At 38.8% G+C, this 25,667-nt stretch overlaps 2 protein-coding genes across 2 annotated transcripts; one reads left to right on the forward strand and one right to left on the reverse strand.

Annotated features, from left to right (window-relative positions):
• Positions 1–3,785: 3,785 nt before the first annotated feature.
• LOC122669487 lies at positions 3,786–15,552 on the forward strand. The gene is made up of 7 exons (XM_043866254.1): positions 3,786–4,186; positions 6,202–6,231; positions 12,506–12,604; positions 12,785–12,932; positions 13,396–13,705; positions 13,820–13,874; positions 15,144–15,552. Exons 1-7 carry the CDS (start codon positions 4,064–4,066, stop codon positions 15,213–15,215), a joined length of 837 nt encoding a protein of 278 aa, XP_043722189.1. The 5' UTR covers positions 3,786–4,063; the 3' UTR covers positions 15,216–15,552.
• A 2,620-nt stretch (positions 15,553–18,172) lies between these two features.
• LOC122669306 lies at positions 18,173–18,907 on the reverse strand. Its single transcript, XM_043866052.1, has one exon. It carries the CDS (start codon positions 18,837–18,839, stop codon positions 18,264–18,266), a length of 576 nt encoding a protein of 191 aa, XP_043721987.1. The 5' UTR covers positions 18,840–18,907; the 3' UTR covers positions 18,173–18,263.
• Between the last annotated feature and the right edge of the window lie 6,760 nt (positions 18,908–25,667).

A 25,667-nucleotide genomic window follows, 5' to 3' on the forward strand; every position in this document is an offset into this window, starting at 1 on the left:
TCCAATTTTATATTAATAGTAAAGCTTTATATATTATTTTTTATTTTTAAATTTCTGGGCCCACAGAGGGCACAACGAGAAATTGAGAGAAGAGTTTGGGGATGGATCCTCTGTTGGGTTGGGTTGGGTTGGATTGGGTTGGGTTTGTTTGGTTTAGTTACTTGAGATCCACGCCGCAGCTTTCATCATTGGTAACTGGACCTGCTGGCGTCCAACTATAAGTCCCCAAAAATATTCTGTGTAAAAGCTGGAAAATCTGTTGACGTGGACCTCCTCGGAGCTCCGAATATTCTGAAGATTTTAGAACATTGGTAAATACGTCAGGATTCAGTGTGCCAGAGGTTATCAGATTTCCTTACCTTTCGGCTTTCGATCGTATTGTGTGCCACTGCCCACTCAGATGATGAGATGTAGGTAGGGTCTACATTCATACATTATCTTCTGTTCTGACCTAGTGTTGTCAATTGGTTGGTTGTTTGGAGTTTGGACCAAATTGAAATCAAACCGTTAAGATAAAGTTCGATTTTGATCTAGTTTGATTTGATTTTTTATCGGATTGAATTAATGGGTTCTTATGGGTTCATTATTGGTTTTTTTTCATTTTCCATACATGCACATTAAAAATAATGGAAAAATATATTTTCTTTATGATGTTTTCGGTTTTATTGGGTTTTTCTAGTTTTGGATTAGTTTCTCGCTTTTGCCGGTCCGAGCTGATCTCCTATTGGTTTCATAAGAGGTCAAACCAAAACCAAACTAGTAAGTGTTTGTATCAGTACGGTATAGTTTTTCACTTTTTCCTATCAGGCTAAAAATTTACATTATTGTGGCGTGTAGATTCCTCCCCATACTTGCATCGTGGGGCATCCTCTCCATGAAATCTTTTAATTCGTAAAAAACTTTTAGGAAAAACGGTCTCTTGCCCAAAGTTGTAAAACACGACCATGCATGTAAGGTCCACACTTAAAAGTTTTTTGATAAGAAAACTCAATTCTCATATGTTTATTTTCATTTTTCCTTTCATTTCTTACCTTTCATCTGTCAATTTTTCCATTTCTTTTCCCATCTCCTCATCCCCCCCCCCCTTTTTTTTTGTTTGGGCCTCAATTTTCGTATATTATTTTGTTTGGATCCATTTAAGTATATAACTGACTCCATTAAGTTGAGATAAGATTGAGTTTGTTATTGTTGTTGTTGATGATGTAAAATAAAATGCAAAAATCAAACCAAACAATTTTCAAAGTAGAAATCACCTCATAAAATTGAAATAAAAATCATTACCAAATCAAAGCTAAATTTGTTTAATTTTAATTTAGTTAGAAGTAAAAGGTATAATGACCCCTACACAACAAAGTTTAGTATAGATATTAGATAATTCTCTCTCCATATTACTTCTAGTAATAATATATGTTAGGATGATGTGGCAATTTTGATAATCGGAAAGATAGGTAAGATCTAGAATTTGCCAAGTCATGTATCGACATGCATCCTTGTGTTGCCATGGGGGTCCTTTCATGCTCTCATTGGTTGGTGTGTAAATGCCTTTACTTATGGATCTGGCTCCTCTACAACACACCGCAAACGATGCAGATACCGACAAGTGGATGGGGCGCCGATCGAACGGCACCTCAAAGCTGGGAATCATGCACAAACGATGGACATGTGATGTGCATCATTCCTAGCTTGGGGTGCCATTCGATCGGCATCCCATTCACTTGTCTCCATCTGCCCCCGAGCTAGACATCCAGAGAGGAGTTCAATCCATTACACCCCCACCAGCGTAGATCCCCTCCCCTGCTATTGAACATGTTGTATATGGGAAGCGGTTTTCTGTTCGGGAGTGTGGCCTATGCTAGCATCCCCATGTGTCTATCTCTCTCCTCCTCAAAACAAGGGGGCAGAGGTGTCTTTTCAAATGGGGAGGAGAAAGACAGACTCATGAGAGTGCTGGCATAGGCCACACTCCCGGACAGAGAACTTTCTCCCGTTGTATATTGTGTTATAATAATCCTTTAAAAATGAAGGAAAAAAGTCTCTGATCTGATAGCATAGGCTGCACCAACTCTCTCTCTCTCTCTCCATGAAGCATGAAGAGCGGAAAGAAGAAAGTAAGCTTAAACTTTGTGGCCCAACCCAAAATCAAACATGGTATGGGCTTTTTCATTAGAGAAATGGACTGGGCTTTTTTTGGAGAGAAAAATCCACGTCATTTTCAGGCCTACTTGGAATAGGCCCATTACGACTGCAACAGAAGTCTTCCCACCAGAAGGGTGAAGGTGGATATTTATATTTTGGGAGAAAGGATGTTCCCTGGACGTGTGTGATGCACTGCCCTTGTGCCCAGACTCAGGGGATCTCATAATGACCGTTGCATCCCATGGAAAGGTGGAAAATCATGGGGGTGTGGCGGTAATTTCGTACACCCCTGTGCCTGGGCACAAGGGCAATATACCGCACACACCTTAATAATAATAATAATAATACCCTACTAATAATAATAACACTACATCTAGCTCGTCCTTGCAAGATTTAAAAACCCGGATTCGAACATGAGATCAACCTCCATTAATGATTATAAGTCTAATTGGATCACAATTGGTTGGAAATCGGCCCAGAATAGGCCAGAATCTTTGGAATCGAGGAGGGAAAAAAACAAAGATTTTCAACAAATTTATGATTTTTAAAGTGTTTTATTGGGAGTTCTTCCAAAGAGGCGACAAAGGAGTTGTTAGCCTCGAGGGACGCATCACAGGAAGGCTCTAAGGAGAGAGTTAAAGGAAAAATAATGTCAGTTTCTCTCCGAACTCTAGATGGAGGGGACTTCAATTCTTTCTCTATTTTATGTTTTTTTAAACTTAAATCTCATTATTTAAAGGAAGATATTCCACTAAATCTACTGGATATTATAGAAGCTCCAAATCAGTAACCACACCACCTTATGAATTATGATGACTTCCCATTCACAATCAATTCTTCCAAAATAGGCATCCTTCTATTGACCTCAGCAGAAACTATAGCAATATCCTTTTCCAACAAAAGAGGCACACTCTCAGTAAGCAGCACCCTATCCCCAACAACATTAAACGAAACCATAAATCTAGAGCAACCTTCCCTCCTCCACAAGAAGGAAGAGGAGGGAAGGCCTTCATACCCGAAGCCATGGAAGGCCACCCTGAAACACCACCCACAATCTCACAAACCTTTCACCCCAAAACACCACCTACAAGTTTTTTTCGCCTTAAATTGTTGCCCATGTTGGATACGTCTCTAGCAAGATTTACAAGTCTTTTGAATAAAAAACTTCAAAAAAAAATCAAACATTTGATTAAAATTTTTGCTTCTTCTTATCGATTCCAATTTCTATGGTTCACCAATTTCAGTCTATATCGACTGATCCCAATCGATTGCAATCTGATCCGAGTGGGAATCAATGAAGGCCAACCCCATGTTCAATTCTAGGCTTTTAAACCTTGCAAGTACCAACTCAATGTAGTGTTATTATTATTGGGAAAGAGATCTCTACTTGGTCACGTGGTCTCTAGTCTCTACACAAGTGAACTTGAATTTTATTGGTTGGTAAAAGAATACAATGGACAGCCTTACTTTTGCAGTCCTCTCACACAGCCGTAGTGGGCCTATTCTAAGAATGACGGATTTTTCTCCAAATGAAGCCCAGATCCTTTTTCTAATGAAAAAGCCCAGACCATGTTTAATTTTGGGTTGGGCCGTAAGGTTGAGCTAACGTGCACGGTGCACTCTTCCAGTCTTCATGCTTCATGGAGAACGAGAGAGAGAGAGATTCATGCTTCAGGCCTTCAGGGGGAGGTTGGGGAAGAGAGAGTGAGAGAGAGAAAAGGTTAATTGATGGCTATTTTTTGAAATAATATTTCCCCCACAAACCAGAATCCCTGTTGCGGAACACCGAGCATAGGCGCAAAATCCGTGGCAGAAAGCGAAATAGAGGGCGTATGCTGCTCTTTTTATCGTTCTGATTTCAAGCAAATCCGTTCGTTCCTCTTGTATTTGTTCTATTGGATTTTTTGGGGGTGATTTTGAAGGAGATATGCAAGTACCCAGATGGAGAAACATCTTGGCTCTCAGGAATTCCTTTTCGCAAACTTGTCATTCCGCTTCGTTTCATTCCACTCCTGCATCTCTCGAGAAGTGGAAGAATAAATGGAACTGGGTGAGTTTTCTCAGTTCCTTTCCTTTTCTGGTTCCCCCAACTTCTTTCACAGATTATTTTCTTGAGTGCTTGGAATACCAGTACGATGTCACTGAAGAAGTTTATTTAGGTGTAAATTTGTATTATAATTAAATTGATTCTGAAAAATTAGAAAATTGTAATGTTGGAAAATTTGGGATATCAAGCCTTCCTATGTATGTATCCAATTAATGGCCACTGACCCTTTTCTTCCGTGTTGTATTGGTTGACTAAAATTTAGTTCGCTTTTCTAAAGCCTGAAGCATATGTTCATAGCATCTCTTCTGCCAAGCTCAGTACCTGAGAGGCCCTTTGAGTGTTAATGTTCATTATGATGTGCTCAGTTTTTGCTCAATCCGAACATTTCAGTATCCCCCTTTTGGCCTAGTGTTAATGTCTGATCTCATACACCCCCATTTAAAATTAAATAAATTCATTAACTGATATCTCACAAATGTATATCTTCATTTCTTAACATTATGGTGTATTGTCTATATAACTCTCACTTTAATGTCATCTCTCATACCTTTTTTTCATGCACTGATGGGAGCTGTCACTGACAGTCTTCACTGTGCCTTTAATTGAATCTGCTCAGCTCTTAACCAGCAACTCTTAATGCTTCACTATTTATTTTTTTATTTTATTTTTTTAAAAAGACCAATTTTGATTTGATTGTACTTCATAGCATATCCATCAAAATTTCTGTTTGCTTCTTTGTCATGCTGTGTTCTGGGCTTGTTCAAGAATAGCAGCTGTTTGTAACAATATTGTGCTTATCCAGCCAATAAAGAGTTCCTGCAACATATATCCTTCCTCTCAATCTGGTCTTAGAATTCTAAATCTAAGGTCACATTGAATTCCCATCAGTATATTAGAATTATCACTAGCCACTGTGAGCCCTCCCTCATTCAGTGCTTTTTAATCAAACAATTCCATCCAAAAGCTCATATCAAAGTCACTGAATTCCAATTGTGGCTACCACTTTTTACAAATTGACTAAGAAATGGAATCTGATTTTTCTTTGACAGCATGGATGGTTTCAATAAATAGACTCCCCCCCCCCCCCCAACTCAAAAGTATCACCAGTGATATGGTTTGCAATCCTCCAACTTGCACACTAGAAGCATCTGGATTCACATTATATATAAGCTATCAAAGCAACTGAAAGAGCCAACAGAACAGATGGTAAAAGCTTATTACAAGAAAGTTCACTGAATGACTTTATACACCAGTTCCATAAATCCTTGCCTTTGAATCTCCAGCAGAGACACTCCTAATCATCTCTTTCCCTTCTCAGTAAATGTAAAATGTCAATTGTTCCACCTTCCTAGCAAACCTAATGATTTCAATGCACCAAGCTCTTTATGTTTTTGGCATCTAGATTATAGGTTTTGCTAGACATGAAGTTCTGATATTGATGGCATAGATGTTTGTCCGAATTTGTACAAGACTCTTTGTTGATGGCCAGCTCTGTGATTACTTCAACAGATACGGGTTGGCACAGGACAACTTTGTGCGTGTTTGTAAAGAAGAGCACATTATTTTATATGTTTAGGTATCTTTTTAGTTCATCTTTATGTTGGGTTTCCCCATCAACAAACTTTTCCTCATCAGTTGCTTCGGTGAAACCTTTGTCTTTGTTAACTTTGTCCAGTTTCCTGAGCAACCAAGGGTCTTATCATGTTTCTCAATTGCATAAACACTATCTCAGCCTTTTCTATTTGTAACAAATTGATCGTTAGAGTAACTCTTTCATTTCTTGTTTATCATTTCATGTAAGGCATCAATTACTGTCTATGCGTTCTAACTGTTAGTGTTATCATCTGGATTTTTATTTCAGTTATTGGATGTCTGCTACCTGAATCTTGTTCAGATATTTCCATTTTCACATTTTTTTCATTCTATAAATCTATAATATCCTTTTGCATACTAACTTTGATGCTCTTGGTTAGTCTTCATGTTTTTATGTGAATTAAAAGATAGAAATGTGATTGCAGGCTGGAGGAAGAGGACAACAACCATCTAAGGTATGCACTGGATCCCTTAAGATTGCTTGTCATAGTAAATTCATAGCAACGTGAATTAGGTGTATGAGAGGTTGATTTAATTAATATTCCATCACTGAAACTTTTCTTTATCTGTTTGTTATGATTATTTTTCCTGGCCCAATTTTCCTTTTTTCGTTATATGTTACTTTATTAGAAATAATAAAAGAATGAGAGCCCAAAAGAAGAGGGGAAGTGTGTTGTTTTACATGGTATAATAGTAATTAACCTGGGAATTTCGGAAGTCAGAAATTAGGATAAGAGTAAGTGATCGATTCTGTATCTATTTCAGATAACAGGAATAAAATCTAATGCAGAAAACCAGAATAGATTCAAGCATGAATTAGAACTTCAATGGAGAAAAGGGTAGTATGGGAACACTGTAATAATTCGAAATCAGCAGGTCAGAAGATGCTGAAATTCAAATTGAGTACATGAATGAGGTTCAAGAACATTAGGTCAAAACTAGAGAAGATTCTAATGGTCGGATTGCTTATGCTCAAAAAACAATAAAACATGTAGCATGTACTACAGAGATTCTAGTTGCAGGAATTTCCAGATTAACTTACTTGTTAATGAAAAAAATTAAGAAAAAGAATCCAATAAATCCAGTAGAATAATAGCAGCAACAGAACATGAACATAAGAATGATCCATCCGGGCTTCTTACCGCAAGGTGTCAATTGAATTAAACACCAATCCCTTTCCTTGATCATACACAAGGGCTTTGATGCATGCTCGGACACAAGGTTCTGAGTTCTTCAATGGAGAAGAGTTCGGCAGCAACAATACTTTGTTTCTTAAAATCATGGGTGAGGTAAAGCTCTCCATGCCTAGTCTTAATACAGAACCCAAAAATAGAATTTGAGTTGGATTGGGAAATCCCCAACCGACCCCTTATTACATTACACAATCACTTTAAAAGTCTAACTGTAGCCTATGTTGACTTAAAGTGATGTGGACCCAACAAATTAATAGATAACTAAAGAATTGTTGTTGGGATAAGGCTGAGTTGTTGTTGTAAAGAATTAAATTAGACTACTTAAATTGAACCACATTGGACCAGGTTCAATTGAACTAAACAAAAAATAAAAGACGTCAAAATAAGCTAAGTATAAAAGCAGCAAAACAGCAAAAAGACTAGGCCACGGTTTTGCCTCTCTTGTTGGCCGTCTTCCTATGGGTTTGGATCTTCAGATCTGCATCAGCACTCCCTGGTTTGAAAATGTTCATCTCTGATGAATGGGTGAAAGTCATGTAACACTCATACAAGTGGGGATTGAACCTCTTGAAGTCATCAGCATGATTCCAAGTACTATAGTGTTGTGGACGGCCTTTCCATTTGACGAGAAATGCATGATATCCAGTGCCACGACGGGAGGTTTTGTGGGTGTCATCCAAAACCTCCTCAATAATATCATCAATGGGTGGCTTGAGTTGGGGCAGCCTCAACATCTGTTCCGTATCACCAATTCACCATCGTTTGAGTGATGTCCCACATAAAGATGTAGATCAGCCACATTGAAGATGTTGCTTATGGTCATCAAGTTTGAGCACATAAGCATTTGGTCATACTTGTTTCAGCACCTTGTAGGGGCCCATCTTCCTTGGGTGGAGCTAGTATTGACACCAGATTGGAACCTCTTGGGGTTGACACGAACCATCACCATAATGTCAATGATGATCGGTTGTAGCTTTATACACATCATTGCTTTGAGCGATACATTGTTGAATGTCTGTCTACATACACCTCTGTGATGTAGCACAAGAATTCATCAGCCTCAAGGCTGACTCGAGCTTGGGGTAGAAGTGGAACTAGATCAATAGGTCGTCTTGGCTGAACTCCAAGTAATATGTCTAGAGGAGTATGTCCTATCGTTCTGTTCACTGAAGTGTTGTAAGCAAACTCATCAATTTCGAGGATGGCTGGCCATGTCTTCTCATAATCTCTAACTAGGCACCGCAAAAAATTTCCCAAGCACTACCTATGTCTTTCCATCAGCCTGTGGATGGTATGCAATTGAAAACTGTAGCTTTGTGTTAATTTTCAACCACATTGTTTTCCAAAAATAACTCATGAACTTGACCTCACGATCAGAGACAATGCTATTTGGCAGCCCATGTAGTCGCACTACTTCCTTGAAGAACATTTTGGCAATATGAGATACATAGAAAGTCTTCTGACATGGTAGAAAATGAGCCATCTTTGAGAAAAATCTACTACTACCATGATGGAATCGTATCGGTCTCTAGTAGGGGCAGTCCAAGCATGAAATCCATGCTTATATCTAACCAGGGTGTGTGAGGAAGAGGTAATGGTGAATATAAACCTGTATTTTGCTTCGTTCCCTTAGCAAGCTGGCATACTCGGCATCTCTTGGTCACATAATTGACATCCTTTGCAATAAAAGTCTTCTGACATGGTAGAAAATGGGCCATCTTTGAGAAAAATCTACTACTACCATGATGGAATCATATCGTTCTCTAGTAGGGGCAGTCCAAGCATGAAATCCATGCTTATATCTAACCAGGGTGTGTGAGGAAGAGGTAATGGTGATATAAACCTGTATTTTGCTTTGTTCCCATAGCAAGCTGGCATACTCAGCATCTCTTGATCACATAATCGACATGCTTTGCAATATGTGGCCAATAGTATCGATCTGTAACCTGTATGAGAGTCTTGTCCTTGCCAAAATGTCCTCCCAAACCTCCTCCTTATAACTCTCGTATGATGTGACGCCATAGGGAAGAGTTTGGAATGCATAATCGCATCCCCAAGAACAAATATCCATCGTGATCTGAGTATTTAGGGTGCTGTCCGCCTTGTTGTAACTTCTTATATAGTACGCTGAAATCTTTGCCAGATGTATATTCATCACTTATCTGATCAATGCTAACTGCATGTGCTGAAAAACTGTTAAGTGTTGCACTTTTTGGCTCTGTGCATCAGCAATTGTGTTCTCCTTTCCAGCCTTGTACTTCATTGCGAACACAGACTCCTATAGATTAGCTACCATTTGGCATGTCTGTTACTAATCAGCTTTTGAGAATGGAGGTGCTTGAGTGCCTCATGATCAGTGTAAAGAATGAACTCTTTACCAATAAGATAGTCTCTCTAGTGACGTAAGACTTGGATGATGGCATAGAGCTCAAGATCATATGTCGAATAGCGTTGCTTGACATCATTGAGTTTCTCACTATAGAAAGCGATAGGGTGCCCACCTTGCATCAATACACCTCCTAGACCGATATATGAAGCATCAGTCGCTACCTCGAATACATGGTCAAAGTCTAGTAGGTGTAGTATCGATACCTCTATCATCTTCTTCTTGATAAGACAAAAGGCTTTGTCACCGTTGTTGCCCATTCAAACTTGCCCTTGCTTTGCTTCATACATTTGGTGATGGGTGCCATAACTGCATTGAAATTCCGAATGAATCGTCAGTAGGATGAGGTTAAGCCATGGAAACTGCGAACCTCAGTGATTATCTTCGGTGTTGGCCAATCAATGATGCTCTTGATCTTCTCCGGATCAGCTTCAACACCCGTTGACGAGACAATAAAGCCAAGGAATATAACCTTTGGCAGCATGAAAGAACACTTCTTGAGATTAATATATAGCTTCTGTGTGGAGGATCAGGATCGTCTCCAGGGAGCCCAGCGCCCAGGGTGCTGCTAGGGGGCATCCAACGGCTGACCTGTGCCACACACATCTCGGCGTACGCCTAGGGATGTGTGCGGCACAGCCCAATGGCTGGCAGCACCCTGGGCGTGCTGGGCTCCCTGGAGACGAGCTAAATTCCTGTGTGGAGCACTCTCAAGATTTGTCTTAAGTGATCGATGTGGTCCTTTGGATGATTTTCAGATATCGTCAAACTCTACGACCAAAAATCGATCAATAAAAAGACGAAGTACCTGTGTCATAACTCTCATGAAGGTTCTAGGTGCATTCGTCAAACCGAAAGGCATGACTTTCCATTCGAACAGTCCATCCTTGGTCTTGAAGGCGGTCTTCCATTCGTCTCCTGGCCGGATATGAATCTGATGGTAGCCACTTCTACAGGTCCAATTTGGAGAAGACCTTAGATCCGGACAGCATGTTTAAGTGTCTAACATGTCATCAAGTCGTCATATAGGGAGCCTGTACTTGACGGTTATCTTGTTGATAGCTCAGCTGTCCACACACATACACCATGAACTGTCCTTCAGAATAAGCAATGCTGGAATGGCACACAGACTTAAGCTCTCCTCTACAAAACCTTTGCGTAGTAAGTGATCAACTTGCCGTTTTGGCTCTGAATGCTCTGTAGGACTGAGACGGTAAGCTGGGAGATTCAATAACACTGAACTGGGTACCAAATCAATGGCATGCTGGATATCTTGTATGGGAGGTAACTCATCTGGCAACTCATCAGGTACTAAATCAGAAGTCAGCTCTTTGATAGCTGTGTGAGCATGACTTCCGGTTGAGGAGTGACTTCTGTAGTAGCAGAGCCAAAATCAGTCAAGTATCATGGCTTGATTGAATGAATTCCTTTTGTGGAATGACCAGCAACTTCTTTTCAGAATCAGTGCTCTTCTGATTGGTCCTTAATGACTGGCACTTGCGGATCTTAGCTAGTACATTAACAGGATGAAAGACAGTATGCTGTCCCTTAAAATTGAATACACATTGGTTCTTCTTACCCCCAACCATAACCTCTACATCCATGGTCTGCCGAGTAAGACATAAGGATGTCAATGGATATTTGAAAATCTGTATTCAATCCGCGTTCATATCCGTTTAGGAGAATCCGAATCCGTCCAAAAACTAATCGGATACGAATATGATAATCCCATTATCCGACCGATTGTTATTCGATTAGTTTAGCAATTCGACGGTAATAAAATATCTGAAATATATTTTTGTGTCTATCTATCCGATTAAGTTACCTTCTTGGATTTTGTTTTCTTATTTTTATAATTTTATAAGTTAAGATAATGTGATTCTTTTTCTAGATTTTCTACTAGTTTATATATATTGTTTTATGCACTTCAATACATGGAATCACATATCTATTAAAATAAATACAAGATAAAATCAAAAGTAAAAAAAACGTAAGAAAATCAAAGACTAAGAAAGTAGAAGAAAGGGCAGTTGCTGAACTCTCAAGTCTCAACCCTAACCCTCATCAACAAAATGGTAAAGATGTCAACGGATAGTCGAAAACTTTTATTCGATCCGCGTTCATATCCATTTAGGAGAATCCGTATTCAAAAAATCACTATCCGGAAACTATCCGAATCTGTCTGAATATAATCGGATACGAATATAGTAATGCCACTATCCAACCGAATTCGATCTGTTTACATCCTTGGAGAGATTGAAGCAAACATATGGATGGAAGTATGGCACTCTCTTCCTCTTCGTTTGGGACTGCCATTCTTATTTTATGATCATAGTAAGAGAGCAAAGATGCAAGTTGTTTGAAGCTGCTGGCCTTGGATTCCTCTCCTGAAAGGATCAGAGTTGCAAACTGAGATATGGCTCAATGATTCGATGGCTTTGGTCATGAGTTCTCTGTTATATAAAGATATTCTAGTTAAGATTTGTTTCAACAGTATAACTGGTTACAAGATGTACAAGAATATTAAACTACATAGGATTCTTTTTTTCGGTAAAGACTACATAGGATTCTAATGAGCTGACTAAGAGGAGGCGAGGTGTGTGCACTTAAGCCTCTTCAACCACTGTCATCTGTATCACTCCCTAGATGAATGACACCCAGAGTTGTCAGAGAAATGAGACGTTGGACCTTCACCGTTGGAGCAGGTTTTACTGTTGTCATCTTTGTTCACCGTTAAGGAGAAGGATGACCTTCGTCTGTTTCCTCCATATCTGTTGCAATCAAATAGGTTACAAACAGATTTGGCTTAATAACATTTGCAGGTTAATATTCATGCTGATGCATATCGAAATGTTGATACTGTTTCTTGCTCTGGTTCAGTTTATTTTCTTACCCTTATTGCTGGTTGATATAGTGCTACTGTGGAAAGAAAGAGATGCCCTTGAGGTTTATGATTTTATTTTATAGGAGCTTACAACCTGATTCAACCAATCAGTATCCTAACCCTTATAAGTGGGAGGGTATTAATTTTCTTTGTTAATCCATATATATATTTTTAACTCTATTGAATACAATAATCTTCTTTTCACCTTTAACCTAATTTCCATCTGCTATTTTTCAAGAGTCTGACAAAACAAATGCTGAATTCAGAATTATATCAAGTATGCAACACGTCAAAAGCGTGCTGATACGAAGAGAGCACTGAAAGATCTTCTCTTCCAGAGTGGGTCTTCCAAACTGTCATTTGAGGTAAAGCTTTCTAAGGACCTCATTGAAATCTGACAGGTTTAATGACCCGAAACCCCCCCCCCCCCTCTGCAAAATCATTGAAACAATGGTTCTCTCTTTTTTCATACGTGTCATCCCATACTTGCATCTTTTCTTTTCTTTTTTCTTCAACTGTGGATGAGAACTAGGATTTTTCTCCAGGATGAATTGGGAGCCATCAAATCAAGCAGCTGGGAGACTGAAGAAATAGATGACTCGCATGGTTATGGCAAACAGCCTGAATCAAAGAAATCTTATGCCAAAGCTAATTCTCACCGTTCACAGGCTGGAAAAGGCAATAGAAACAAGCGTGAGTTTCCTTCCATCAGATTTATTCTTTCTCCCCTAATCCCCCCCCCCCCCTATCAGGTTTGGTTTAACCCTTATTTTTTCCGCCTGGGGGGATAAATTTGGATTATTCCACTATTACAGAAAGGTTTAACATTAAATCTAGACGCCCAAGGGAGAGAAGTAGAAGCTTTACCCTCCTAGAAAATATCAACTAGAAGCCAGCTTTGCAGATAATCCTGTAAAAATAGATTATTTAGCCCCAAAAATAAAAGCCCAAGTGACATGATCTTAGTGTGTTTGGATTTACCATTTAGCTAGGCACTTCTATGGGTTAGGCAGTCTCAAGGTTATATAACTTATAAGCATTTCTGCTACTGTTCTGATTACAGAACAACTTGGATTGGAGCACAAGAAAAGTGAAAATTTGTAACTTTGTTGTATTTCAGCTTCTGATAACTTCATGTTACTCTTACTCTTTGCAGGTAAACTGAGAAGGGATAGCTTCTTTGATGAGTTAAATGAGCATCCAGAGACAGTTTTTCAGGCAACATTTGGGAGCAGATGTTTTACCTGGTCTTTTAGGTCATGGGAAGAATCCCATTTCCGGAGTTCAACAACAGGATTTGAGTGGAGAGACCGTTCAAACGGGACAAACAAAAGGAGGGAAGAACAAGAGACTACTAGTGAAACTGACGATGATAATGAGTCTTTTGTCGTTGGTTCATATGCTGAAAGAACAATACTTGGGCTGCCACCTACAGGCCCTTTAAAGATTGAAGATGTCAAAAGCGCGTAAGTTTGTTAATTTCTATATATGGCACAAACTCATCCACAAAAATAGTTTTTATTTTTTTTATTTTTTTATTTTTTTTATTTCTAACTTCATATTTAATTTGCTCTTTGCAGCTTCCATGCTTCAGCTTTAAAGTGGCATCCTGATAAGCATCAAGGCCCTTTGCAGGTCAGGTTTTATGCCTCCACAGCTGATTGCAATTTACTAATTATTTCAGTGAGGACTTGTGAGATTCTGATGCCTTAATGTGGTATAGCAAATAGATAGATAGCCCTTATCCATCCAGCAGGGTACATGATCCTCCTGCCCATGCTATCTAATTGATGGAAAGAAACTCTTTTTTTTTTTATATAATTAACCTCAGCCAGAAAAGTGCCACCAACCTGAGTTTTAATACTTTTTGATGTTATGGGCATAGGTTGACCAATTAATTTATTTGACCAGATAGTTAAATATCATATGATAGGTGTCATTTTGGGGCCACCAAGATGGTTTTAGAGTGGAGTGTCAAATTTATTGGCGCTTCTTTTTTATGGTAAGGAGCTCACTATGCTATGCAATATGGTCACTAGACTCTAGGGTGATATTCCCTCCAGTATGATACCATAGTTTCTGTTAACTAGTGCATTGATGAGTATGTTGGGGCGAAGTAAAAACTTGGGAGGCATTACTGTATTGTGCTGAGGGTGGGAATGCATCTAGACTGCAATGAGAAGATGGGGTTTGCATTGATAAAAAGAAATTGAAAGGTGCAATTTGATGTTTATAATAGGAGCAATAAGGGGTTTGGCAAGTATACTATATCTTCTGTTTTTAGCTGATCACTGAGGATCTCCTCAATTTCACCTCTTCGTAGTTAATGACTCTGTAGAGGGTGGACCTTGGTGCAACAGTAAGTTTGCTCCATTGTGACCAAGTGGTCATGGGTTCGAGTCTCTGAAAACAGCCTCTCCTCGAAGCGGGGGTAAGGCTGCGTACATTATGACCCTCCCTAGACCCCGCAGTGGTGGGAGCCTTGTGCACTGGGTACACCCTTTTTTTTTAATGATACCGTAGTTTCTAAAATTGTTAAAAGCAGATCAGTAGGATTCAGTCTTAGTAGTACTCTGTTTTCCAATGGGCTTTTCCCCTTTTCCTTTTTTTGGTTGCTTGGCTAAAAATCATATTTGAACGGAGCCAAGAATTGGGTCAGGTAAGGTTCACTAATCCATGGTCATAGGGAAGGCTGCATGTTGCCTTTGGATGTGTTAGAAGATGGACCAAGTTCATATCTCGTAGAACCTGTTAGAATAGGAATCAAAATTGTACACTTACTGGATTCCCCTTGAGTGATTCTTTCTTTTTATTCATCATATTGATCTTCTTCTCATGATTCATAAATAGACATAAGTCCTTAACAATGCTTGCTTTGATGTGTTATGTGTTTTGAGGGAACAGGCAAAAGCAGAAGAAAAATTCAAACTTTGTCTTGATGCATACAAATCCTTGTGTAATGCACTTGCAGCTTAAATGGCAGAGACCAACTCCTCGCTAGGTTTCCCTTACAGTTGAACTTCTTTGCTGAGAGGGAACCAACTAACAATTAGGTTTCCTTCACAATGGAGCTTCTTTACTGAGAAGTGGTGGATGATTCTTTTGTTTTTTTCCATAAATTATTTCCATTCTCTTTGGAATGTAACAGGGCCTTGTATTTATTTATCCAGCAGGCCCTTCTGTTCTGGGCCTAATATTGGTAGGCAATAACTGGTGTCAACCCCAAGCTTAATTAAATTTTAGATTGTTTTTGTATGAAAAAATCCATACCTTGTAAGTCTCTTACAGTAAAATAAAAATGTGGGTTATGTTACCGGAATCTGAGGGCATAAAGCAAAACCATCTCAATGAGCAGATGGTTGGATCCTTTTTGTAGGAGTTCATGGTTATAAAAACAGGAATCGTTCTGGATCGATCCTGGCCGATTCCAATTCAAATAGGTGGAGAAACCCTAGTTTCTTACAGGATTGGTCAGATCTGGATTGGCCGAAATCATATCGGCGGATTCAATCCGATTTATCAAACCCTGGTACTGTTAGAGATGTGAGACTTGCTGTACAGGTAACCATCCAATTCCGAGCTGTTCATGTCATAAATGACAGTAGCACTTCATTTCGTAAGATTCATGAGACCTCTTTCATTTAGAAATATAAGGAGAGGTGGACCAGTCTGCAGAACCAACAGTTTCTTGGGTAGCTGGTGAAGTTAATGAAGCAATTATGAAGGCCAATCACCAATATGCTTCCTAGTGAACTGTTAAAGATGTTATGTTATATGACAGAACTGAATGATCTAAGATTAATTGATTGGTTGAACCTGTCCAGGTATGATAAGTATCAGATTGATTGATTGGTGGATCCTAACCCACCTAACGCCCCCCCCCCCCCCCTCTTCCATTCCCAAAAGGGGTAAGGAAAACAAAATATAAATTTCGGAAGTACTATGTGTGGATTTTTTGAATTTAACGGTAAATCTTTGAGTCTGACTCATTTCTCCCACTGAAGCAAGTAGGGCCCTGCCAACTGATTGAGGGATAATTTTGCTCATTTCCCTCATGGTTCATGGCTTGGATTTAAAAACCCGGAATCGGTCGATTTCGATCTGAACTGAAATCTTTCGGGTTTGGTGAGGAATCTGTAAGAATCGGCCTAAATATGCCCTAACCATTGTTTTTGTATTGGGATTTCCAATCTGTATTGGCTGATCTGCCCAATCTGATCTCTATTTTGAAACCATGTTCATGGCCTTTGTTGTGGAGGATTTCATCCAAGTTAGGAATATGGATTCTGCATGGTGATATGACATGATTTGTTGGAGTGTTGTGGGAGGCAATTTCTGCGGGAGTGTGCTGTCAAAGGTGGGGAGGAGAGATGCAGAGGACAGAGCTCGGTCAGGGCGATGGGGGCAGTCGGCTATGACCACGGGCGACAGGGGAGTCGAGAAACCTGACTGGAAAACACATTGATGCTTTCTTGACGACGATGAAGCCAGTGGCTAGCGATGCTTTCTTGACGAGGACAAAGCAAGCGGCTCAGATAAGGGAGAGAAGGTTAGAGAATCGGGGAGAGACAAGTTGCAGCTCCTCTCTCTCTCTCCCCCGACATCAAGAAAGACACTGCTAGGTAGGGGGAAAATGCAGAGCGCAAGGTAGAGAGGGTGGTGGCAGGGTGGCGGGAAAAGGAGAGGTAAAACTTTGGTTTTCAGAGGAATATCAGAAAGGAAGTTTAGGATGGAGGGCTTTGAGTAAATATAGGTTCAATGTAGGAGAGTGATAGTAATTACCCTAATTAGGAATATGGATTCCCATGGAGTGGGAGTCTGCTACTGTGGTAGGTAGACAATTGAGTCAAGTTTAAAAAATGTGAAATCGGCAACAAAATAAGCCTCAGCCGACTCTGATTCCACCTGATTCAACGGTCGTTCTGGATCGATAGGATTTAAAATTGGCATCAGCTGGAATTGACCTAAACCCTAACCATCCAAACAGTTGTTCCAGATAAGTAAAAACTAAAATCAGGCTCCGTCAATTCCCCTCGAAATTGACTTGACTTGTCTTTAAATCGACCAATTCATTGATCGGATTCCAATTCTTAGAAACCTGAACTGAGTCCTACAGTTTGCATCAACCAATAACAACGCCATCAAACATGGTTCCCTATATGATAATGGACCAAGTTTTCCTTAAGCATCCCCGCTTACTTGGGGGCTTTAGATGTCCGTAGGAAGATATTGAAAGGATATTTTGATAAAAATACCTTATAAGGGTTTGCAAACCCTAGGATGATGTGATAACTTTTCACTCTGTGGTGAAAGAAAACTTTTCTTAAAATAATAATTCAGAAGAATTTTCATATATGATCGTGTTTATTGCATAGTTGTATTTTCAACCATTGAATGGGTATGATTGTGTGTAATATACAGTACTCGATCCCTCATCTTCATCCAACAGTTAGGTATACGGTCTTGCACGTTACACGACCGTATACGAAATCTTTTGTCATAATGGGTTTAAGAAAAAACAAATATGAAAGAAAGACAAATAATCCTTCCAAGGCAAGAAGGCATTTAAAAGAGCTCAACGGTCAACCTAATCTCAAGCTATTCTTCGACAATCAGTACTGACAGTTCAGCATCCTTCTTTTCGTCTTCAACCATTCAACCAAGAGGAAGAAAATAGTAAAAAAAATCAGGGGAAGAAAAGAAACCAAGAAAGTAGATGATAAAGATAAGTTCATAGCCATTGTTTCCTTATCTCGAGATTCTAAACTCTCAGAGCCCACATCTCCATTTCTATTGAGACACATAAATCTATGTAACATTTGGAATTAGCCGTTACCCACGTTACAGATCCCGTCTTAATCAAGTACAGCCGCTCCCCTCCGGTACCGCCAGCGTTGCCGCCGGTGGCGGCACTGCCATCGATGTCAAGGCCCGCGACAACTACCACGACCTCAATTCAAGAGCCAAATTCCAGTCCATCTAGAACATTAATTGAACCCAGCAGAAGAAATTAACTTTGTAGGTCTAGAAACAGAGGAGGACAACGGAGGAAGAAACCATGAAAGCGTAGGTGAGGATCAAGAAGCCAAAATGCAAAGCCCAGTTCCTCTTGAACTTGGCGAAGTAACTCTCCGGTGGTTCCTGGTAGTGTATCTCCAACTCGTACGTTTCGTCTCCGAGACCCATGTCTCCGGCGGCAGCAGCAGCAGCTTCGGCTCCGGCCCTCATCTTGAGGTGCTTAAGGCGATCGGTGGCTAGGGCTAACGTCAGTTTATGGCAACGCCTCTGGTACTTGAAGCCATTGATGCATCGGAGGGTCTGAGCAACGGAGACATAGAAGATGAGGTGACCCAGGGAGATGAGTCCGATGGGTACCCAACAGTGCCGACATTGAAGCCTGGGTGACTGAACCTGAGCACCCAATACAAGCGCCAGGAAGAGGAAGAAAAGCTGGAAGAGCCTCCACAGCTCCTTCTTTTGCTGATCCACAGCACGTTTCTTCTCAAGGGTTTTCTCGAAATGGAGCTGTATGATGGTGTTCAGGGCTTGTATTGCTGTCTCTTTGGGGACCATTTGGTGCTGCTCATAGTCTTCCGCCATGGCTGATGGCCCCTCCGCCTGGACCCAACTCTCTCTCTCTCTCTCTCTCTCTCTCTCTCTCTCTCTCTGGTTTTGTTTTCTCTTGCGCTTTCTGCTTGAAGGTGGGGTTTTGGGTTTTTGGCCCTCCTTCCTGGGAATAAGAACTGATAAGGGATAGGCTATAGGCGGCTATGGCCTATGAGTGGTGTTCTGTTCTGTTGTGGTTGGCCGTTGGCTTTACTGGAGTTTTATCTTGGCATTGGCCCCGGGCCACCCTTTGTCCAAAGTTTAGATTTGTAATAAAGACCCTCTCCGCGGCTCTTGGGCCTACGCCTGCAATAACTACCTAAAGGCCCTGGGGTCCAATAAAAAGTAGAAGGCTCATGGCAGTTCCAATCCTTCTCTATTATTGGTGATGTAATGTGTGGGCAAAGTTCAAATCCAACTTTCATTGTAGGAGAAAGTTTTAGTTTTTTTCACTATAGGTGAGAGATTCCTTCACTGGTGAATTAAGGGTTCACAAATTCTAGGGTTTTATTATGTTTCTCAAAATATCTCTTACACTTTTTACATGGATATGAAGTCGTGCCATGAATAGATTTTCATTCACCATGATTGAAGGAAAACTCAATCCATCATAGGAGATTAGATGAATAATGTGACTATGATTCAGTATCAACTCAATATGGATTGATACGGTATAAGATCGGTATCGATATATTAGTATTAGTGGTGACCTATCCGTTGACTAAAACCCTATTTGGGGCACGGTTCAAGGTATTGGTTTCACATCGACCAATACAACCTGCCAGCAAAATTAGCCAAAAAAAAATTATGTTTTCTCATAAAAATGAGGGCAAAACCATCTGATAAAACCTATATCAACCCGATCTATATTGACATTGGTATTGGCCGGACCCATACCAATCCTGATTTAATGATTTAAATCCATGGTTTTGGTTGAGGAGTGGGGGGTGTTTGGCTATTTTGGCTCAAAGTAATGACTCATGGGGCCATATACTATTCAAGTGTTACTTCTTGGTAAGCTTTAGGTATTTAAATTTGTATTTTGTCATTGGCATCATTTCTGCCTTAGGTTTTTTTGGATTGAAACATAACATGTGAGAAAAGTAGTTTCAGTTATACCTATCTATAAAAGTTGGACCCACCTATCCAATGGCGGATTTTGGATCATAAGCAAAGACCTTGTGGGCTGTCCACAAAATCAAAGCTCACTAAACCGAACGGGATTGGATCAAAATCGGTCAGAATGATGGAAATTGATCGACAAATCTCTCAAAGTAGGAAGATTCTAATTTATTTTTCAATTTCGCATAGCAATCCTTGCAATTAGAAGAGTCGGAGTGTATTCTATTTCTCTCACACATATAAAATGACCTCTCCATCACCAATGTACAAAACTGTTTCATTACTCTTTATTCGTGTGCTCCCCTATGCCACTTGCTCGAAGACTCCTCTTTCAAATTAAAAATAAAAAATAAAAAAATTCAACCTTTACTATTGAATGAAACTTGTCTTCTAGGATCACTCACCAAGCTTCTAATATATGAGAGCTTCAATTCACTGTCAACATCATTAATCGGTTTGGCATTTCGGCTACCAAGAACGAGAAGCACTGACAATTTTATCAATGCCCATAACATACAGACAAGCCTCTGCAAACCTGCATTGTAGCATAAAGATTATAAATAAAATCCCTCTTACCAAACAATTGTAATTCATGAAAAACATTTATTGCTCATGCAGGATTTATTTCTCAATGCATGCATCCTTGTATAATGTATATGTTATCTCCGTCAACACCTGCAATATTTCAGCCACTATTGTGCTTTCTCTTATACTTTGAAATTTTTAAACCCCTATTTTGCCATATAGGATTCGGATCAGATTTGGATCGGATACGGATCGGATGTGATTGGAGTCGGATATTCCCTGACCGAATTCGGATACCTCTAAACGGATTCGGATGCGGATCGGATTCGGATTTTTGACAATCCGTTTACATCTCTGCCTTGTGTAACCCGGACCTTCCTCCCCCTAGTGGATACAATTCACTCTCAATCCATATCTCTTAGATCATGATTCTCTTTTCATCATATTCTAGAACCTATTGAATCTTCAAAAACCGTCAAAATCATTATTTATTTAATTTTTTATTATTAAGTATTCGGATTATTTCCCGGATTGATTTTAATCGGAGTATTCGGATTATTTCCCGGATATCTCTAAACGAATACGGATGCCCCTAAACGGACACGGATGCAGATTCGAATTCGGATTTCGGTTATCCATTTACATCCCTAATCTCCGTCAACACCTGCAATATTTCAACCACTATTGTGCTCTCTCTTATACTTTGAAATTTTTAAACCCCTATTTTGCCACTTGGCAAATTCTACGTGGGCTAGAGCAAGAAGAGACCTTGAGATCCACTTGTCCATAAACTATACGTCTCATTCAATGTCACGTTGTTCTAAAAATATTTATATATAAAAATATTTTAAAATTAAATAAGAAAATTATAAAATATTTAAAATAAGGGCAGATGTTCTCTATGCCTCAGCAGCCTGCGTCCAGACACATGGACCTGCCATTCAAGGAGGTAGAGTGATCATTTTGCACACCCCTTGTGTCAGGACGTAGCGCAGCCTGTGCCGTCGGCACGGAGAACATTTGACCTTCAAATTATTGAACACCCCTCGTAGTTCTTGCATTTTAATATTGGCTTACCTGCATATTAAAGAAAGAGAAAGAGAAACAGTACTGAATGGGGCCATCAGGTCATCTCAGGTTGCATCAACTAATATATTTTCAACGCGTCTACTTAGTATCTTTACAATAAATATATAAGAGAGAGAGAGAGAGAGAGAGAGATAAGGAGATCAACTTGTCTTGCATCTCCATTAAGTAAACTTTGAAGCTATAAAAAAAATTAAAAGAAAACTAAGGACTCATTAATTACTGATTAGACCTAATTATTTATTTAAGGAATCAAATCTCTTCAATATCGAAAATAAGTATAAAAACTGGAGAGGTCAAATTCTAGAATAGCATAATTTTCAAATAAGCCTAACTCTTAAGCAAGAGAAAATATATTTCTTTATAGTTCATGATCTCTTGAGCAAGTTAAAAGTACATAAATAGGTTTACGTAGAAGTTTCTTATCGATAGTTAAGAATTAGGGACAACTGCGACAAATTAGTGAGTGGTCAAGCATAATTCAGTTTCAAAAAAATCAAATTCTTGTCAAATGGGAAGACGAAACGTTTTTTTGAAACTAATATTCGTGTTTGGTGTGTTTCTTAATTTACATTCAAGGCAATTAATAACGTATATGTATCATCTCATCATTGGTTAATTTTCAGACTAATCTGTGTTTTTTATATGAAAATTTAAGCAACGCTTTAAAATATCATTTCGAGTTTGTGGGATAATATACAGTACAAGAACCCTTGAGAAAAATGAAAGGGCAAGCAGCATGAAATAGACCCTGTGAAGTTGTAATTTTTTTTAAAAACAGTATCTTACTAATCACATATTGCGCATGTTTAATTTCTCTATATTCCTAGCTATTCGATTAAGGTAGACTACCAAATTTGACATGTGGACCATCCAAGGCAACCCCCATCTATATAACATTTAGATTATAATGATCAACACCTTTGGCTTGGATCCCTACTTTGGTAATTAGCATCTCTCGTATCTTACAGCAACTCCTTGGCTCCTCTTCTTTCGTATCTCTTTGGTAGGGATAGATATAAGGGCAATCTAAGGTTGTGTTTAATATATGCATTCTCTAAATAGATTTTGGATCTAAAATGCATTTTGACGCAAGAAAAGACATAATAATTGATTGTCAATGCGTTCTAGACCCAGAATATATTTCAAGAATGCAAATCAAGCACAGCCTTAAAGTTAAGCTCCACTGGCTCAAGGGCAAGCAAAGTTACCATCAGTGCAACTTTTGATACAATCATCTCTTGGTGGTTTATCCAGTTATCCTCCTAAACATAACCAATCCACCAAGGGTTGTCCTTGGTTCTTTATGTCTATACAACATTTTAATGGGGTTTAATTCTTTAACACTTTTAACAACTAGGGTTTTGATGACTTAACTGTTACAATATCTCCCTTTGGGTGGAAGACTTAATTGAGAGAAATTTACAATAAGCAGATGAGGTTCTTATGGTGAAACAGAAAGGAAGGTCAAAAAGGGGAGAAACTATGAGAGTTTGAATGTTTCAATTAATCATCTCCTCCTCTACCTTACAAGTCAAAACAAGGACTCTTAACTTATTAACGAATAGTGGAAAGAGGAAAGCTCAACAAAGCTCTCCCAATTCGCAAGTGGACCATACAACCCTTACCTAATGGCCCTCATCAAAGCATAGTTTACATCGGCCATTAGAGCATGAAAGTTCACTCTCTCTCTCTCTCTCTCTCTCTCTCTCTATATATATATATATATATATATATATTTTGTTCTTATTTTTCCTTCTCCAATATTCCTGTAGCCGGAAAACTGGACTTGCTTTGGAACAGGCTCTGGTAGGGCCAAAATACTTTGAGAAAAGAAAAGTTCCATTTTTTTCAAACAGGAAGTGGTGGGCCATTTTCATTTGCTCTAAACCAGAGTCCACATCAAGAATTATTTAAGCATAGGTATTATACTGTGTTACTTGTGCCTGCAGCCTCGATGATTAATTTGGTTCTTATCATTAAGCTTTGTTTATAAGATCTGGTCAACATTTTCATTGCCTACTTCTTCAATTCTCATCTTTTTCTCCATTAGAGAGGCCAATGTCCCTTTCTTGCATGGCTCAAAAGAAATCTTAAAAAGAAAAACACTCTCTTGCCATGCCAACCTCATCACCATGATTTTTTCAGTCCACACATTGAAATTTTTAACTTAATTAGGACTCATGATTCATGGCATGCAGGAAACTGGGAAAATTAATTGTCAAAGTTAATGAAAGTAAATTCTAAGTGTTACGTCTTTGATGGGAAAACCCAAGAAGTTTCTTTGTTCTTCCTGTTTTATAGAATTTTCCTTCCATTTTCTAGGAATTTTCCTTGAGATCAATACTTTTTTGGTTTTTCTTCCATACTTCTACCCGAGATGATATTAATTCATCACTTGAAGTTGATAGACTGATAATTGAGAAAAGATCATTAATTTTATTCAATTAAGAGAACAAATCTGGTGGTGAGTGCACCCACCACACCTTGGAGGGTTTTGACAGACCAAGCTGATCACGGGAGAACTGGTTGTGGGGTTCATCTTTTTCAGTGCTTTCTATCACATTAGTGAACAGTTTTTTTTTTTTTTTAAGGCAATCAACAACTCACTCAATCCTTACTACTTCTTTTAGACTTTCTAGCTTCTATTTATATCAATATATCCCATCATTTAAGGACATTGCCTGATTTACTCCCTTATTTAGCCAAATAAATTAATGACTATCATGGGTGTTTTTCCCTTATGAAAGATTTTCTAATTATCTTCTTTCTTCTTTTTTCCTTTTAAAGAATCTATGATGAAAGATTTTGACAAGACTTAAGGATTATAGAACTGATCAACTTGAGAGTTATTCCCTTGTTTTTTTTTTTTTGTTATGTTAGACAAATAAAGAGATCTCCAAGATTATACTATTCTTAATCAAACTTTTAGGATCGATCAATTACTATGTTGTTTTTAGTAAAAATAAAATAAAAAATACTTGCTAGTTTATATACTAAACCAGATTATGATCGAATACCAATCAGAACCAAAACACCAATGTAGAGTGGGAAACAATTGACCCACCACCTCAACAATAAAATGGCAAACAATTTGGAAGGTGCAGTCCTCATCCTATTCATGAAGGAATGCATTTAATAAACCAAACCCACTTGAGAAACTAGCTATTGGGTCCTTAATGCAGCTAATTAGATGACTCAGTAGGTGACCCTTTTGTGAAAGATGCCCAAAGACATTATGGCATGTCTTGTACACTTGTTCCATAGTGGGTCTTTCCCAAACATATCTGAATGATTTCAAGCATGGAATAGTACCACCACTTGGTTCCCTTTCTCATTCACATATTCCACTATTCAAGGGAGACTAGGTTGCATTCATTTTTATTAAAAAAATTGTTAGACAAATACTCTGGTGCCACAAGAAGAACTAATGGAGATCAGGTTCCCATGAAAAGATTACCAAAAGAATTATAACTCAGAGATGGGATAAGAAATCAAGATTCAGTTGCTTATAAGGTCAATGGAGGATTAAGTTAGAGACTCCCACTAAAGCAAGTGGTGGAGTTTGGTGAATCAATGGACTAATTGGGATTTGAATTTTTTGCTTTGTTGATTTGAAACACTATCCTTTCAACTACTTTTGGATGTTTAATTAACTACATAGAAAGGTATTAAGTTGAGTCATAAATCTCAAACACTGTGGCCCATTTTGGGGGTGATGAACAGGCCATGCATGATCACAGTGCACTAAAATACATTGGGGAATGAAACAGTGATCGATGCCCACTGAACCCCTCTCCTTTTCTTATCATGTCATGACAACCTTAGACAATTGTAATTAATACATCAAAGGTTATATTTAGGAGAAAGATCTCTACTTATAGGACTTGTTTTTGGCTGAAATGGCAGGCTCAGTTAGAACTGAAATTTAGTTTTGGAACCCAAATCTTAGATCTTGACAAGTAATCCACAACAACCACTAATCATGTCACAAGTTTCAACAAAATAAAGTTTTGAAAAAGGCTGAGAAAGTCACTAATTTTTTTAAAAATAAAATAAAATAAAATGGTAGACCTTATGATTGATTCG

The sequence above is a fragment of the Telopea speciosissima genome, chromosome 7 (genome assembly GCF_018873765.1).
Source record: "Telopea speciosissima isolate NSW1024214 ecotype Mountain lineage chromosome 7, Tspe_v1, whole genome shotgun sequence".
NCBI lineage: Eukaryota > Viridiplantae > Streptophyta > Magnoliopsida > Proteales > Proteaceae > Telopea > Telopea speciosissima.